Source organism: Gymnoscopelus microlampas, assembly GCF_963454915.1.
Source record: "Gymnoscopelus microlampas genome assembly, chromosome: 5".
NCBI lineage: Eukaryota > Metazoa > Chordata > Actinopteri > Myctophiformes > Myctophidae > Gymnoscopelus > Gymnoscopelus microlampas.
Genome location: NC_139942.1, coordinates 938,049 through 954,812, shown reverse-complemented (window position 1 = coordinate 954,812; position 16,764 = coordinate 938,049). Strand labels below are relative to the sequence as shown.

General features: G+C 42.5%; 2 protein-coding genes across 2 annotated transcripts; one reads left to right on the top strand and one right to left on the bottom strand.

Annotated features, from left to right (window-relative positions):
- Window positions 1-389: 389 nt before the first annotated feature.
- LOC311045861 (uncharacterized protein) lies at window positions 390-9,998 on the bottom strand. Its single transcript, XM_084057920.1, has 4 exons — window positions 9,865-9,998; window positions 6,959-7,057; window positions 6,007-6,090; window positions 390-2,333 (listed from the first exon to the last, which is right to left on the bottom strand). The coding sequence occupies exons 1-4, from the start codon at window positions 9,872-9,874 to the stop codon at window positions 709-711; spliced, it is 1,818 nt and encodes a 605-aa protein (XP_083914046.1). The 5' UTR covers window positions 9,875-9,998; the 3' UTR covers window positions 390-708.
- Window positions 9,999-13,157: 3,159 nt separating this feature from the next.
- Window positions 13,158-16,434, top strand: LOC311046001 (presenilin-associated rhomboid-like protein, mitochondrial; the record flags this gene model as incomplete). The annotated part of the gene is made up of 4 exons (XM_084058071.1): window positions 13,158-13,219; window positions 14,963-15,026; window positions 15,349-15,919; window positions 16,058-16,434. 4 exons carry the CDS (start codon window positions 13,158-13,160, stop codon window positions 16,432-16,434), a joined length of 1,074 nt encoding a protein of 357 aa, XP_083914197.1.
- Window positions 16,435-16,764: the final 330 nt, after the last annotated feature.

Here is a 16,764-nt window from a genome sequence, read left to right as displayed (position 1 = left end):
CTGAAAATGGTCTGTGTAGAAAATTGAAAAAAAAAAAAAAAATCGAAAAAAGCACCCGGACCGTAGGACTACGGTCTCGGCACTTAACTCATTGGCTGCCAGCTTTTTGAATTTTTACCTTCAGCTGGCTGCCAGACTTTTTCAATGAGAAAAAAAAAGCACTTAGGAGCCGAGATACATAATTTTTAAGTTTTCAGTTATAAGGAAGTGTCTGGGAGCAAAACTCTTCGGAAAATCATATCTCCTTGAAAAAAAAAAAAAAAAAAACTTTTATTTTGAAAAAAATTTTTTTTTGAAAGAACGCAGATCTGCGTCAATGGCAGCCAACGGGCTTTTGCGCAAATGAACGCAGATCTGCGTCAATGGCAGCCAATGTGTTAACAGTTGGATTTAACGGACCGTAGGACTACGTTCTTGGCAGTAAATGTGTTAGTAATGACATAAAAAGCAACATGTATGTTTTTTTTCCTCTTTTTGTAGATTGTCTGATTGAGTGATTCCTCTGCTTTAGTGTCTTTGACTTGGCATTGTCATCCTGGAGTTGGATGAATGATGAAACATTTACAGAATCTGTGTGATATATATTAACTTTTGTCTTCTTAGAAAAAGCCATTTGTTACTGTTCAACTAACAGCTTCTCCTTTGTATGAAACCTTATGTGCATCTTGAAATGGGTATTTTGACCACAAGATTTGACAATAAAAGCATCTAAAGGTCTTTTTCACCTGTATGAATCCTCATGTGCGTCTTCAGATTGTCATTGCGACTGAATCTTTGATCACACACCGTACAACTAAAGGGCTTTTCCCCTGTATGAGTCCTCATGTGCATTTTAAGCTGACCCCTTCGACCCCAGCCTTTACCACAAACTGGACAAGTATAAGGCTTTTCTCCTGTATGAGTCCTCATGTGTGTTTTTAGATGACCACTTTGACCACAACCTTTGCCACACACTGTACAAATAAAGGGTTTTTCCCCTGTATGAAACCTCATGTGTATTTTCAAATCACCCTTTTCACGGCAACCTTTACCACACACTGTACATATGAAGGGTTTGTCTCCTGTATGAGTTCTCATGTGTCTTTTCAGATCACTCATTCTAACACAACCTTTGCCACAAACTATACAACTAATGAGGGCCTTTTCCCCAGTATGTGTCCTCATATGACGTTTCAGGTGATCATTCCTACTGAACATTTGTTCACAAATTTCACAACTAAAGGGTTTTTCCCCTGTATGAGTTGCTATGTGTTGTTTTAGCTTGCTCTTCTCACCACATCCTTTGCCACAAATCGGACAAATGAAGGGCTTTTCCCCTGTGTGAGTCCTCGTGTGGGTCTCCAGTTGACATCTCTGACGAAAGCCTTTGCCACAAACTGTACAGATAAAGGGTTTTTCTCCTGTATGAGTCCTCATGTGAACTTTCAAATCACCCTTTTGACGACAGCTTTTACCACAAACTATACAACTATAGGGTTTTTCCCCAGTATGAGTCCTCTTGTGTCTTTTCATATCGCTCATTCGACTACAGGCTTTGCCACAAACTAGACAACTATAGGGTTTTTCCCCAGTATGTGTTCTCATGTGTCTTTTCAGATCACTCATTTGACCACAGCCTATGCCACAAACTGTACAAGTAAATGGTTTTTCCCCTGTATGAATCCTTGCGTGTTTCTTTAGAGTTTCATTTTGACTAAATCCTTTACCACAAACTGTACAAATAAAGGGTTTTTCCCCTGTATGGGTCCTCATGTGTTGTTTTAGCTGACTCCTTTGACTACAGCCTTTGCCACACATTTTACAAGTAAAGGGTTTTCCTCCTGTATGAGTCCTCATGTGTGTATCCCTATTGTCCTTAGTATTAAATATTTTGCTACAAACTGTACAACTAAAATATGTCCGGGCCTGGGACAGTTTGTTGCTCAAAGACAACATTTGCCCTTTAACAATTTGTGTCTTGTGTGAGTTCAGTGTGTTTAAAGCTGACTGATGATCCTTAGTCTCCTCCCATTCTTCACTAGCTTCACTGTCAGATTCAGAACAGTGTGAAGAGAGGAGCTGGTCATCACTAGTTGTTTGTGATGTTCCACAATCGTCTACATAAGCTTGTGTTTTCATGTGTTCATCTGAGGTGCTGGCTAGAGACTCTGTCTCATCTTCACTTTTCACTGCTAGTAATGTCATTGTTGACCTGTGAGCCTCATGTGGTCTTTGAAGTAGTTCCCCCTGTTCATCTTTAATCTCTGAAGGTGCCGGTTCCTCCTGGACCAGACGGGGACTCCTCTCCTGTTGTTCACGGGAAATCTCTTTATACAAAGGGAGGTGCAGGAAGTCTAGGCAAAATATAAAATGAGAAAAAAACATTAAACGTTTCCCCTACGTTCACAGCAACTGTTTCGGCTCACAAAACCTTAACCGCATCAATCCTAATGTCCTATTTGGGACATTCATAAATTATTATTATTCTCGCCAACTATTCCAGCTAAAATAATAATAATGAACTTCATTTATATAGCACCTTTTTAAACTAAGTTGCAAAGTGCTTAACATAAAATCCCAAAAATCTATAAACATTTGGGGGGGGGGGGGGGGGGTGACAAGACAGCAACACACAATAACAGTATCAAGAAGAATAGAAGCACCAATTTCTGCCGTGAGGGGGTTAAAATGCCTGTTTTAATAAAAAATAAAAAAATAAAAAAACATTTAGATTTTCAAATGGTTATGTAGCTAGCAAGCCTGAGGGGAACATTCAGGGGGAACACAACAGACTGACAAACAGATAGCCATTTGCACTTGAACTGTTGGGTTAGCATAATGTTTGAGCTATTAACTCTTTTACTGCCATGGACGCGTTTTCGAGTCAATTGGTACTTGGGCCACATGGCCACATGGCTAGATGTGTTTAAAAAAAATAAAGAGAAAAATGTACGCGATCCAAAGATTTACTGCTCCAACCCCCTTTGGTGGAGTTATGTGTCACCTGGATCCAATGGAGTTAGCTGGTTTGGTCAGAAGTGCTTTTTAATACTTTTCGTTGGTTTGATACTTTTTTTTACTAACACACAGACCTAAAGGGTGTTCAATAGCACTGATTTATGAAAAAAAAAAAAAGTGTCAAAATGGAGTTGGTTTCTGCCCGACAGCAACTTTATGGTACTTCAGTGCACTGATTCTCAAACCTTTTCCATTTCAAGGACCCCCAAATGAATATGCATTTGCCTGGGGAGTGGGGACCCCCATATGAAGGTATTTTTTGTCACGGAACCTCAGAAGATAAGATTTGTGTCAGAAATGTCTAAATTATTCATAATTTCTAAGACTTTTCTAAACTTAAAAATAAAAAAATCAATCTACAAGCCCACTGCATGTATAAAAAAGTTGTTACACTGATTGTGATGCTATAATATATTAACCATTTGAACCCCAACATTCATATTCTGGGGTTAGCAAAACAAATAGCAGATCTATAAGCTTGTGACTCATTTTTGGGGAAGAAATTTGTTTTAGAGGGAAAAAAGTTGTCCAAGTACGGAGCCAACTCAGGTCCAATTTACTAAGTCTAGAGGGTTTAAGTGTAGGCCTGTCACAATTAATACATAATAATCGCCTAATCACTATTATTTGAGATAATCACAATGATTGTTTGCATCGTTAATCATAATCATGTTATAAAATGTGCAACATTTTCAAAAATAGTGCAAATAGCAGAACTACAAGCTCAAAGTTTAAGCTTGTAGATCGGCTATTTTCACTATTCACATATTATAGTATAACATGTAATTATGTAACTTTTTTTGTCATATCTGCCCTATGCACATTTTGTTTACGAAGCCTAAAAGCCAGAAATGCAGAAATGTATTATTTATTCATAATGTTCAACGACAAACACAACAAAATCGTTAATCGCAATTATTTGAGTGACAATTAATCGTCAAGTAAAATGTCATAATCGTGACAGCCCTATTTAAGTGGTTAACAAGTTTTGCTGGGGACCCCCTGGAACCCCTTGAAGGACGCCCGGGGGTCCTTGGACCCCACTTTGAGAACCACTGCTTTTTAGTGTACATCCCAGAAGTGCCAGAGTACAGTAAGAGTCATCAACCATATGAACCCTAGTCTCCCTATTCTGGGCATGTCCTAATAGGCAAACAATTGTGAAAACAGCAGATCTACAAGCTCACAACCTTCAAATTGCTCCCATTTTCAAACTTGTCCATGTGAAGGAACCCCAAATTTATATTTATTTTGCTGGGGACCCCCCAAAAAGCTGCTCTCAGGACTCTTTCCGGAGCCCTCATTCAGCCCCTCTTTGACTATGCTTGCGCCTCCCGGTACTCCAACATCTCAATGTCACAAAAGAATAAGCTTCAAACCTCCCAAAACAAACTGATTCGACTACTTCTCCGCCTGGGGCCCATGACCCACCTTTTTCCCCAAACATATTGCTAGCCTAGGATGGCTCAGGGTAGAAGACATAGTTAAATAAAAAATGGGATTGGCTTTCAAAATAGTCAATGCGACTTTGCCCTCAATACCCGCTGACTAAATATGTCCAAGAAATTAGCGACACCCACAGCCACAATACTAGAGGGAGCGTCAATAACAATCTGGTAACACTCATCTATAGAACAAACATGGGTAAATTCTCCTTCTGCAGCACTGCCACCCAAGTGTGGAATGACTTGACCCCATCCCTTAATAAAATATTCATTCAATCAATTAATCAATCAATTAAATCAATCTGGAAACTTTTGTGCCATGGACCCCATACAAGATGTGTGTTGTACATTTTTTTCACATTTGTCCCATTTTCTTTTTTTTTTAAATAGATCTACTAGCTCATATCGTGTTGCATCGCGACACGTTGTGAGCTTGAAGATCTGCTATTTTCAAATAGCCGGCGGCTATTTGAGAGAGAGAGAGAGAGAGAGAGAGAGAAGGAGAGAGAGAGAGAGAGAGAGAGAGAGAGAGAGAGAGAGAGATGCTGCATTGGTCAGGGACCAATGGGAATGGAGGGGTCAGATACTTGAATGTGTCCTTATATCATCACCACTGTACCCAAATACAGCTCAAGAGAGTTTTTGACCATTAATGTGGGGACGTAAAGGGTATTCAATAGCACTGATTTATTAAAGGTAGGGTAAGTGATTTTCTTTGGTTAAAATAAGTGTTAAATAGCTCTATATTCTGATAGTACTCATTGCTATAGAGTGTTTGTTCAGTAAAATGAGTCTCCTTGTCTCTCCAGCTCTTTATAAAACAGAACATGCATTTTCGTTTCAGTTTCATTTCCAATTTTATCCAATCAGGATAGAGAACTCAATCCAGGATATAGATTAATCAAGTGAAATTGGAAGTGATGACACTAAGAAATGAGCAGGCAAAATTGGAACTGGAACACTATAAAAATTGTATCCTGATTGAGTTCTCTGTCCTGGTTGGATAAAATTGGAAATGAAACTGAAACGAAAATGCATTTTCTGTTTAATAAAGAGGTGGAGAGACAAGGAGACTCCTAATACTGAACAAACACACTATAGCAATGAGTAATATCAGAATATAGAGCTATTTAACACTTATTTTAACCAAAGCAAATCACTTACCCTACGTGTATGTACAGTTTTTATATATTATATTAACCACTTGAACCCCAGCATCCATATTCTGGGGGGAACATTAGTAAAAAAAAATTGCTGATCTACAAGCTCAAGCATGTGTGCTTGTAGATTGCACTTATTTAAGATAAGCACAATCATTTTTGCATAATTGTCACAATCGTTTCCATTAATCTGTACGTTCTACTTGTAACGTTGGGGTCATTCTAGGAAATGTCATCAAATGTCAAGATAAAATATAATTTAATGTAGTTTAGTTTTTCTCTGCTGTTTAACATGGCTGGCGGGTGATTTTTGGTGTGTGTGTGTGTGTGCGTGCGTGCGTGCGTGCGTGCGTGCGTGCGTGCGCACGAGTGCGTGCGTGTTTTCTTTTGATCCTCCTCCATACCTGAGGCAGGGAATCCAGGGAACTCTTCTTCGTCACTCTCCTCTTCAAATATTTCAATGATCCTTTGATGTTCTCTGTCCCTGACTGGAGGGAGACAAACAATGACATGTGTCACCTGTGTCCCATATGGAGCCAAACACACACCACTACTAGTAACACATTGAAGGGAGGGATTCGAGGAACATGCTGCTTGTATGTGACAAATAAAACCCTCATCTATTTTTGATTCGTGAGGGCATCAACTCCTGTTACATTTTGTCAGCTATATTAACAGGTTAGAGCAACCACACAGACTGAAAGAGCAGTGCAGCTCGAGTTCCGCTACTCATTAACCCCCCATTGTGGAGCGTTCAAATTAACTTCAGGTATTACATTTATTTCCGGGTAGGTCAGTTGCTAGAGCTCTCGCCTTTGGACCACAAGGTCATGGGTTCGATCCCGGGCACCGCCAACTCAGCGTATATGAGTTAAACGGCTTGGGTGTGGTAAGTATTGGGAGCTGATGGTGTAGGTGTGGCGCTCCACCTCCTCAGCAGTCCATCTCCCAGGGGTCTAGCGCATTGCGAAACGGCGATACACTGCCGCAATCTCGGCTGATACCGACAATAAGCCTCTCCGAACTATTACATGCTCCAGAAGCTTTGATTTCCCAGAAAAGCTTAGAAATTCAGCCATAAATGTTGTCCAAAATTGATGTGTTGAACTGGCATCTGTACAAATAAAAATGAGGCTGAACCCCTAATTTCTCCCGATGAGCAGGTTGGTGCCTTGCACGGTTTCCTCCGCCATTGGTGTATGAATGTGTGTGAGAATGGGTGAATGTAATGCACAATCTATGTAAAGCGCTTAGGATGAAAGTGCTATATAAATGCACCATTTACCATTTACTGAAACATGAATAGGGTGATAGACCTACAGCAAGAGATTAATAAAGAGAGATCATGAAACTTACTGAGGACCAGGTCATCTTCAGGTTCCTGTTTAACAGAAACGGTCTTGGCTGGTTGTGCAGAACTCATCTTCACCTGCAGGCTGGACTCCACACACTGGTCTGGAATGAAGACATAGAATAAGGACTTTGATGTGACATGGGTTGTAGCAAACAGAGGCTGTAAAAGAAGATAGTTCAGTGATCCAGCCATCATCCTATAAACGCACAAAATCTGTCCGTCTGTGCACGTGCGCAAGCTTCAAACCGTTTGTCCGACTGACTTCAAACTCGCCGAGCGTATTGCCGGTGAGTGTGTGCCATGCCCGGATAGTCTGTTGGATAGGCGGTTGTCCAGAATCACCGCCCATACTGTATATACGCCCATATATAGTTTGAGAGGGATAACATCTTACTTATCCACCTATAATTCTAGTAACCTGACGGACGGTGGTGTCTTGGGTGGCTGGTGTCTTGATCAAACTGCGCATGCGTCGTTGCCAGGTTTCGCGAGAGAAACAAGCAGCAAGGTCTATGAAAACAAGGCCAAACGAAACGAACCCTACAAGCAACAAGGTCTATGAAAAGAAGGCCAAACGAAGCGCCTTCACACATATACCTTGCCTCTTGGAAAACAGCCGATCTACAAGCTCACAATGCGTCCCCACACCCACCTGCACTTTCACAACCAACGCCAAAACACAATACCACCAATATTGCCCCTAAACCGCTTACAATAGGCCTACATGGCAACTAGCCTCCTTCCACACCATAGACCCCGCCCACTCTCTGAGTACATTCTTACTGTGGAAACACACCAGACTTTTTTCGCACACACGATGCACATACGCACACCCAGTCCTATTTTAAAAGTCTGCGTATGTGCGACTCGCGTATCCGCGCGCCTGGTGTAGCCGCTATCATTGATAATCACTTGGATCTAAACAAACGCGCTGTACGCACCACGCATACGCTCGCTTTCAAAAGTCTGGTGTAGATCGGCCGTTACGGATCTCTGTGTGTGTGTGTGTGTGTGTGTGTGTGTGTGTGTGTGTGTGTGTGTGTGTGTGTGTGTTTGCGACGGGACCCGGGGCGGGGGGCAGTAACATGCCTACGCCATTCTCCGTGCTGTGTGTGTGGGTGGGGGGAGATGAATCTGATCGCGCCACAACTTGGGTCCGCGGCCGTGTATGCGTGGACACGCACGTGCGCATGCACGTTAGGGAGCCACGTGTCACAATGTACATTATTTGTGTTTGCGCGATGCCCGTGTGTGTGTTCGCGACGGGAGGATGTACCGTGGTGTGTGTGTGTGTGTGTGTGTGTGTGTCTGTGTTTGAGCGCGCTCGCGACGGCCGACGGGGGGCGGTGTTTGTGTGTGTTTTGTGCCTCCACGACGGGATGTGCGTGTGTGTGTACACACGACTACACCATTGGTTCTCAAAGTGGGGTCCTTGAGGGAGTTCCAGGGGGTCTCCAGCTAAATGATAGATTAGGCACCAAATGGACCCTTATGGGTCTGTAACTCTGGGTGTACAAATGGAACCAAGGGGTCCATTTGGTTCCATTTGTACACTCTCAGAGTTAAATAAACATAGACTTTACTATATAAATTGGGGTCCAAGACATAGAAATGCCATTAAATGGGGGTCCATAGCCCTAATGCATGTCAAACTGGGGGTCCTTGAAATTAAAATGGTTGAGATTCACTGCTAGAGCCGTAAAAAAAAACGTCTCTTATGGGGGTCCCTGGCATATCTTTTCAAATGGGGGTCCGCGGGCTAACAAGTGTCAATTTGGGGGTCCTTGACATAAAAACGTTTGAGAACCACTGCACTACACAGTACAAACTCACTTTCGATCCCTGATAAACTGTCTGTTCTCAGCGCATAAGCCAAACTGCACACTTTGGGTGCTCATATTCCCCTACGGGTATGGTCTAGTACTATTATAATTGAAATGGCCTCCAAAAGTTCATCCGGGGTTTCTCAACACAGGATCACTCGATTTGCCTCAGAACTTGCCACAGACTGTTGATCAGAGCTCTGGCTACTACTTGGGCTTCTTTCCTCGCCTTCAACGTACTTACATGTTGTACAATTAATATAAAACTACATTTTAACAATTTAGCCACAGCAGCTTTCCTTCTGTTTGGCCGCAGCACTTTCCATACTCATGTCACCATGATCAGTCATAACCATAAAAGGCCTTTCCGATGCAGCTACCACTGCCAAATATGGACTGTGTGTCACCATGGCATCAGGCCCTAATAAATCAGTCGTCATATATGGCCATACACGGGACACAACGACTCCACTACACTGTATAGAGGAGAGAACACTACATGTATTATTCAGGAATTTACTCCACTCCACTACACAGTACAGAGGAGAGAACACTACAGGTATTACATACTGGTGGAGGACACACATTTCACGTGTTGTTTGTTACAGATTTGTCATAAATGGCTGACGTCATATATGTTTTCACTTTCCGCTCTCTCTCTCTCTCTCACTTTCTCTCTCTCTCTCTCTCTCTCTCTCTCTCTCTCTCTCTCTCTCTCTCTCTCTCTCTCTCTCTCTCTCTCTCTCTCTCTCTCTCTCTCTCTCCTGGGGATCCCATGGATTCATGGAACATCAAGGACCCCTGGGGGGTCCACTTTGAGAACCTCTGGTTCTAGGGCTCAAATGTTAGGCCCTAAATGTCTTAACCAAATTACACGTAGACGATTTTTTATTTTTAAACGGCCAGGATCTTAATCTTAATGACAGACTGTTAGACTGACCACGGATATTCTCAAATCATCACGAGAGAAAATAATGATGATCTGAAATGAGCTAACTGCTAAGCTAACCGCTAAGCTAAATAAGACAGTGAACACCACAAGCAAAGAGAATGTATCAAAGCAAAGACAATCTTTCATCACAAACCAAGTTCCATCGCTGCTACAACTCTGTTGTTGACCTTCAAAAATCCTAAAGAGCAGCAGCAGCCTTTGATTATAACACTCCGTGAGATGAAGGCTAGCAGTTAGTCTTCTCCGTTTGTTCTCTGTGAAAACACCATGAGAAGTCTTTACAGCCTGTGGCTGCAGACTGTCAACACACACGTTAAAGCAAAGCATCAAACAACACTTCCTGTCTTCGCTTTCACAATAAAACCTGGTGTGTGTGTGTGTGTGTGTGTGTGTGTGTGTGTGTGTGTGTGTGTGTGTGTGTGTGTGTGTGTGTGTGTGTGTGTGTGTGAGAGAGAGAGAGAGAGAGAGAGAGAGAGAGAGAGAGAGAGAGAGAGAGAGAGAGAGAGAGAGAGAGAGAGAGAGAGAGAGAGAGAGACAGACACAGACAGACAGACAGACAGACAGACAGACAGACAGACATACAGAGGGAGAGAGAGAGAGAGAGAGAGAGAGAGAGAGAGAGAGAGAGAGAGAGAGAGAGAGAGAGAGAGAGAGAGAGAGAGAGAGAGAGACACACACACACACACACACACACACACACACACACACACACACACACACACACACACACACACACACACACACACACACACACACAGAGAGAGACAGACAGACAGACAGACAGACAGACAGACAGACAGAGAGAGGGGGCGGAGGGAGGGATGGAGGGATGGATGGATAGATAGATAGATAGACAGACAGACAGACAGACAGACAGACAGCCAATGGCGCTGGATAGACAGGCAGGCAGACAGACAGTTTAGAAGTCTTCAGCAGTGTGCAACATACAATATCTAGAAATGAAAAGGGATATTAAGCAAATAAAAAGAAACAGTAAAATAAATACAAGCATTATGATGAGACAAAGTGAACTAAACAGTATGATGGTGGATAGGTACCAAAGCTACAAAGTTCAATATTTAGTGGTCCAACACTGACACCTAGAGGTCTTTTTCAGTCAGAGTCAGTGGAGAGAAAACAGAGGTTACAGCTCTCAACAGAGGTTACAGTTTTTCATTCTGTTTGTTAACCTGCAAATAAATACTCAAATAGGGTATTCAAAAGTACAAATTACAAAGTTTTTTTTGTTGCATTGTACCCCTTTTTCAACCTCAACAATTTGCTTCATAAGAATATATATTTCTATACTACTAATTGAATACATTAATAAGTAAGACAATAGCAGTGTCTAACATAGCCTAAATAATCCAACTTCTTTAAGCATGTTAGTTCCTTACATAGCAACAGGTGACCTTTCACCAGGAACTGGTCACCTGTTGGTTTCAAGCATTTAGGGGAGGCTATATAAAGGGCAGACCAGCTTGATTTCCGCATTCGGCTCATGCACACCACTGAACTCGCAATACCGTAATACTCGCAATACTCGCTCGCAATACCGTCTTCACCATGTGCCATATTTCTGCTGCTAGATAGGTAAAATAAATGTGTCACAGGGAAACCGGACGATTTCAATATTCAGAGTCTGGCAACTATATTTAATGATTTTTTTTTTTTCTTTTTTTTTTACGTGACCGAAATTGGAACATTCTAGCACTAACGATGAAATCCCTTTGGCTAGGTAGGGCCTAGCCTTTTTCTTCCACACTTTAGTAGCCTAGCCGCTTGCTATTGCACGGAAGAAAGCGGTTTTTGCCTTTAATGACTAACATGATCTTTAAGTTGCTTGATTCAGTATTTAGATATTAGATATTAAAATTAAATACCTTAAAAAAGTAATCGAAAAAACACGGCCCCCACACGTATTTGGAGGCAGGGTAATTCAAAGTCACCAGAACCAAGGACGGGTGTTTTTGATGTGTTACGTGTTACACATGGAGTTTGAAGTTATAATGGGTTTGTATAGGAAGGGGGCGTGTCTGATCAAAGTAATTTCAAATATCTAAATACTGAATCAAGCAACTTAAAAACTGCCTGGGGGGCTCACAAAAGATTAGTTTGGACTAGTAATGTCATCCACAGAAGACATTAAGACAATAATACACTTCTCAGTAGCCCAAAAATGTATCAAGCTGGTTTTGCAGGTTTATCTGTCCTAAACTAGTGAATACTACAGATTTGTCAGGGCAACTTTTCAGCAGGGAGCAAAACTGTGATGGATAGTGTGGTGTTCTGCATGCATTACGCCTTCCCAGTGAAACTCTACACTCACTGTCAGGTGAAAAGAAACGTCTGGTGACTTTATGTTTATCGGAGGAGACACTTGGTTGTCTATATCTCTGGTGACTGATATTGTCCTTCTAATATGTGAGGAGACTGTGTTTTTACAATTACTTTTTTAATTTATTTTTCATAATTCTTTTTAAAAATGAAAAAAAAAGAAAGAAAAAAATTAAATAACTGAAAAAAGTAATCGAAAAAACACAGCCCCCACACGTATTTGGAGGGCAGGGTGAGTCACCAGAACCAAGGACGGGTGTTTTTGATGTGTTACACGTTACAAATGGAGTTTGAAGTTATAATGGGTTTGTATGGGAAGGGGGCGTGTCTGATCAAAGTAATTTCAAATATCTAAATACTGACTCAAGAAACTTAAAAACTGCCTGGCGGGCTCACAAAAGATTAGTTTGGACTAGTCTACTGTATATCCTCCCCAAGAAAGGCCAATGGGGCGGTTTGAGAATTTGCATAGCACCTACATTGGGGGGAAAGAAGATGTCGCCATTAATTTGTTTTCTTTCTTTCCCCAGTCTTGGAGAAGAGGGAACAATAAGAGACCCCTGCCATCTCACAAGCAATCCAGAACCTCACCGAATATGTCCAGGGTAGTCATGGGTCAACCTTGGCTTTGACAGAGGCACACATAACGGCGATCAAAAACGTCTTCCAGTGTTCCATGTGCACAGGCTTCCAGTGTTCAGGTTTGTATGCTACATGTGTGTTACATGTGTGCACAATTGCATTTAATACACAAATACAGTTGTGTTACTCATGTGGTAACATGTTTATCACGCCTGCCCCACCTTACATATTAAGTTAACTTTATGGACTCATACAATATTTGATTATAATACACTTTCAGGTTCATTACTGTTTTGCACAAGGATCCAAATGCATGTAGTCATTTGCTCATGTGAATAATGTACTTTCTATATATAATATATATATACATTTTTATTTTCTTTATGGTTTATTGAGCGCTGTTCTACAATATTTTGCAGGATTGAGGTGCAAATGGACATGAAGATACTGATCAAATTGTGTTTGTTACTACATAGGGACTATATCAAAATGTGGGGAATTGGCAAAATGACTAAACTGGGCACAGACTCTCTTTCCCTGTGTTTCACCCAGGTGGACGTGGTTTTGAGGTAAAATTTAGGCATAGTTAATGTGAGGTTAGGGTTAAAGTTAGGGTTAGGCAGAGTGTCTGTGAGGTTAGGGTCATGTTATGGCATCACTTCATCTATCTATCTATCTATCTATCTATCTATCTATCTATCTATCTATCTATCTATCTATCTATCTATCTATCTATCTATCTACAGTATCTATCTATCTATCTATCTATCTATCTATCTATCTATCTATCTATCTATCTATCTATCTATCTATCTATCTATCTATCTATCTATCTATCTATCTATACCTCAATGTGATGTGCACATTGTTGTGCTAAATGCCTTAGGGCTGCTGATGTGCACATTGTTGTGCTAAATGCCTAATTAGAGCTGCTGATGTGCACATTGTTGTGCTAAATGCCTAATTAGAGCTGCTGATGTGCACATTGTTGTGCTAAATGCCTTAGAGCTGCCGATGTGCACATTGTTGTGCTAAATGCCTTAGAGCTGTTGATGTGCACATTGTTGTGCTAAATGCCTTAGAGCTGCCGATGTGCACATTGTTGTGCTAAATGCCTTAGAGCTGTTGATGTGCACATTGTTGTGCTAAATGCCTTAGAGCTGCCAGATCCTGCCAGTGTTGCCAGGTCTGCTTATTGTAAAGCGGCTTTGGGCTTGTTTTCCTGTAAAGTCGCTTGTAAATATTCATAGTTGCTGGTTGCTTTTGTTTGTTCTTGTTTCTGAAGTGTAGCATAGGGGTTTGATGCTAGGTTCACACCAGATAAAGATGAACACAAAAAAAAGCAAACATCCATTTGGATTAGCTTTTTTTGATCAAACTGGGCGTGTCCAAGTACCTGTCACTCAAGTCTCTGCTAGTGTGCTTGTTTGAGGCGGGACAAAACAGATGCGTGAACTCTTTTCCTTTCTATATTGTACGCCCAGATATGGACGTTCCACCAGCACTGACCTGTGTCCCTTTAATGCGGGCTCCGGAAAGAGTCCTGAGAGCACTTTTGTTGACAAAAGAGGAAATTCTGCCCAAAAAATCTTCACTAGTCAGGTATTTCTCAAAAATATTGCCCAAATAGGTAATCTCTTCTTTGCTAGAGATTACTGTGCCATCGACTTTGGCCTTGAAATCATTTACATCTTACTGAGGAAATGTTTGGTCCCAAAGATAATAGATTCCGTTTTACCAAGGTGTAGTGACAGGTTGTTATCGTTAAGCCAAGTAAGGATTTTGTGAGTTCAGAGCTGGGAGATTCCTCAACCTGCAATTTGTCATCGCCCGAGATCAGGAGTGCTGAGTCATCAGCGAACAGGAACAATTTGCAGTTACAGGCAGCATTCATTTTATTAAACAGGGCAACTCCAGTGGGTTTCTATGCCCTAGACCTACAGTAGACGTCAAGATCATCATCAGGATCCTCCTGGTCATAGTAGTCATTGGCATCAGGCTCATACAGAATCCGCAATGAACCGGGGCCTGATTTAAGGAGAACTGATTTCTTCTCTTTACTGAAGACAAAGGGAAGAGACAGTTTTTCCTTGGCTTCTCGACTCTGTGTTGGATAAGCGGAGGTTGAAGGTCAAGTTGGCTGCTGGGTCCGCCTCAAGTTCACCAGGATCAGCCTGTATGGTTCCAGGTTGACTGGGCTTGCTCTGTGCTGTAAGATCATCTTTGATAGTGAAGATATCTTCATGTTGCATAACCTTCCCTGACTTTAAGCATCTTGTTGTTTTTGCGGTCACTTCGTGTCCTCTGAGCAGGAGTCAAGGTGATGACTGCAGTGGCCAGGTGGCCCACACTTCCTACGATGCCATGCTGATGAAGGTCTGAGTGCAGCAGGCAAATAACTGTTTCCTTTCAATTCATTCATTAAGCTCTTCTTCACTAACAGCAAAGCCCAAGACATGGACAACTTCCGCCCTGTCTAATGAGAAGACGTCGACCAGAGTAATTTACAGAATCCTGAATTAGTATAAACCGTCCTGCTTCAATTCCTTGCACCATGTCAAGCAACATAGTCAGAGTGGTCAAAGTAACTTCTGTCAAACAAATCAGTCAGCTCCATATGGGCTCAAAAGGAGGCATGCCCATATATGGGCATATACTGATGACATCAGTGATCTCCATATATGGGACTGACACATAGAGATCCGATTGTCCAGAGCCACATATCCGACGTCAAGCAGAGGAGGACAGAGGTCAGGACAAGATGGCGTGGAGAGGCTGTGTTTTCAGGCTGAGTGTGAAGCAGCAAACTTTCAATAACACCACGGGAACACAAGGGTGGGGGCACCGTTTCCAGCAGAGATGTGGGCTCAAGAAAATAACCAAGAAGCCAGAGGTGAAGAGGTGGCCCGGTAACTTCCACACCAGAGGCTTCAGTTCCCTGGTCAAACCACTGGTCTTCACTGTAGGGTTTACAGGGTGTTCATTCGGTGCGGCTGCCATCTGGCAGTACGAGTCGCTGAAGTCTCGGGTCAGGAGCTACTCTGACCCGTCCATAGCAGACTGGCTGGAGAAACGACGGCCGAACAACAAGCAAGGAGACTTCCGCAAAGAGATCAACCAATGGTGGAATAATTTGAGTGAAGGCCAGCGGACAGTTACTGCCATCATAGCAGCCAACATTCTGGTGCTGTGCTGTTGGAAGATTCCTTCTCTACAACCAACCATGATCAGATACTTCAGATCCAACCCTGCCTCTAAGAAGGTGTGCAGTCCCATGCTGCTGTCAGTGTTCAGCCACAACAGTGTGTTTCACCTGGCTGCTAACATGTATGCTCTATGGAGCTTCTCCAATACTGCTGTCACCATGCTGGGCAGAGAGCAGTTCCTGGCTGTCTATATGTCTGCAGGTGTGATCTCTACATTTGCCAGCTACGTGAGTAAAACAGCGTCAGGGAGGTTTGGTCCCTCACTAGGAGCGTCAGGAGCCATCATGACCATCCTGGCTGCTGTTTGTATCAAGATGCCAGAATCCAAACTGACTCTGATCTTCCTGCCTGACTTCACCTTCAGTGCTGGAAACGCTCTGAAGGTCATGCTGGCCATGGATACAGCAGGGGTGGTGCTGGGATGGAGGGTCTTTGACCACGCTGCTCATCTGGGAGGAGCGTTGTTTGGCATTTGGTACATTATGTTTGGTCATGAGTTGATCTGGAAGAACCGGGAGCCGTTCGTCAAGATCTGGCATGACCTGCGGACACGGGGGTCAGGGGGCGGGGCTAACTGAGGACCGCCCATCTAGAGACGTTTGACCTTTGACCCCCGGCTCCACCAGCACTGACCTGTACACTTGACGAGAAAAGGACCAAGAAGGAGAGCAGTCACTTACCTGGTGATGTCATTAAAAGGTGACCAGGTCTTAGAGGGGTGTTATGACTCAGCGTATATATTTATGAATTAGTGTTTTTTTAGCGGATCCTGCTCTATACCTGACTTGGTGTTCACTCTCCATTCCGACATCTCACCACTCCGACTAATGGCTTCCGCGTGCGGTTAGGGTTAGGGTTAGGGAATGGTTAGGGTCGGACTTCAGTGCTAAGCCTTTTTAGAAAGGTCA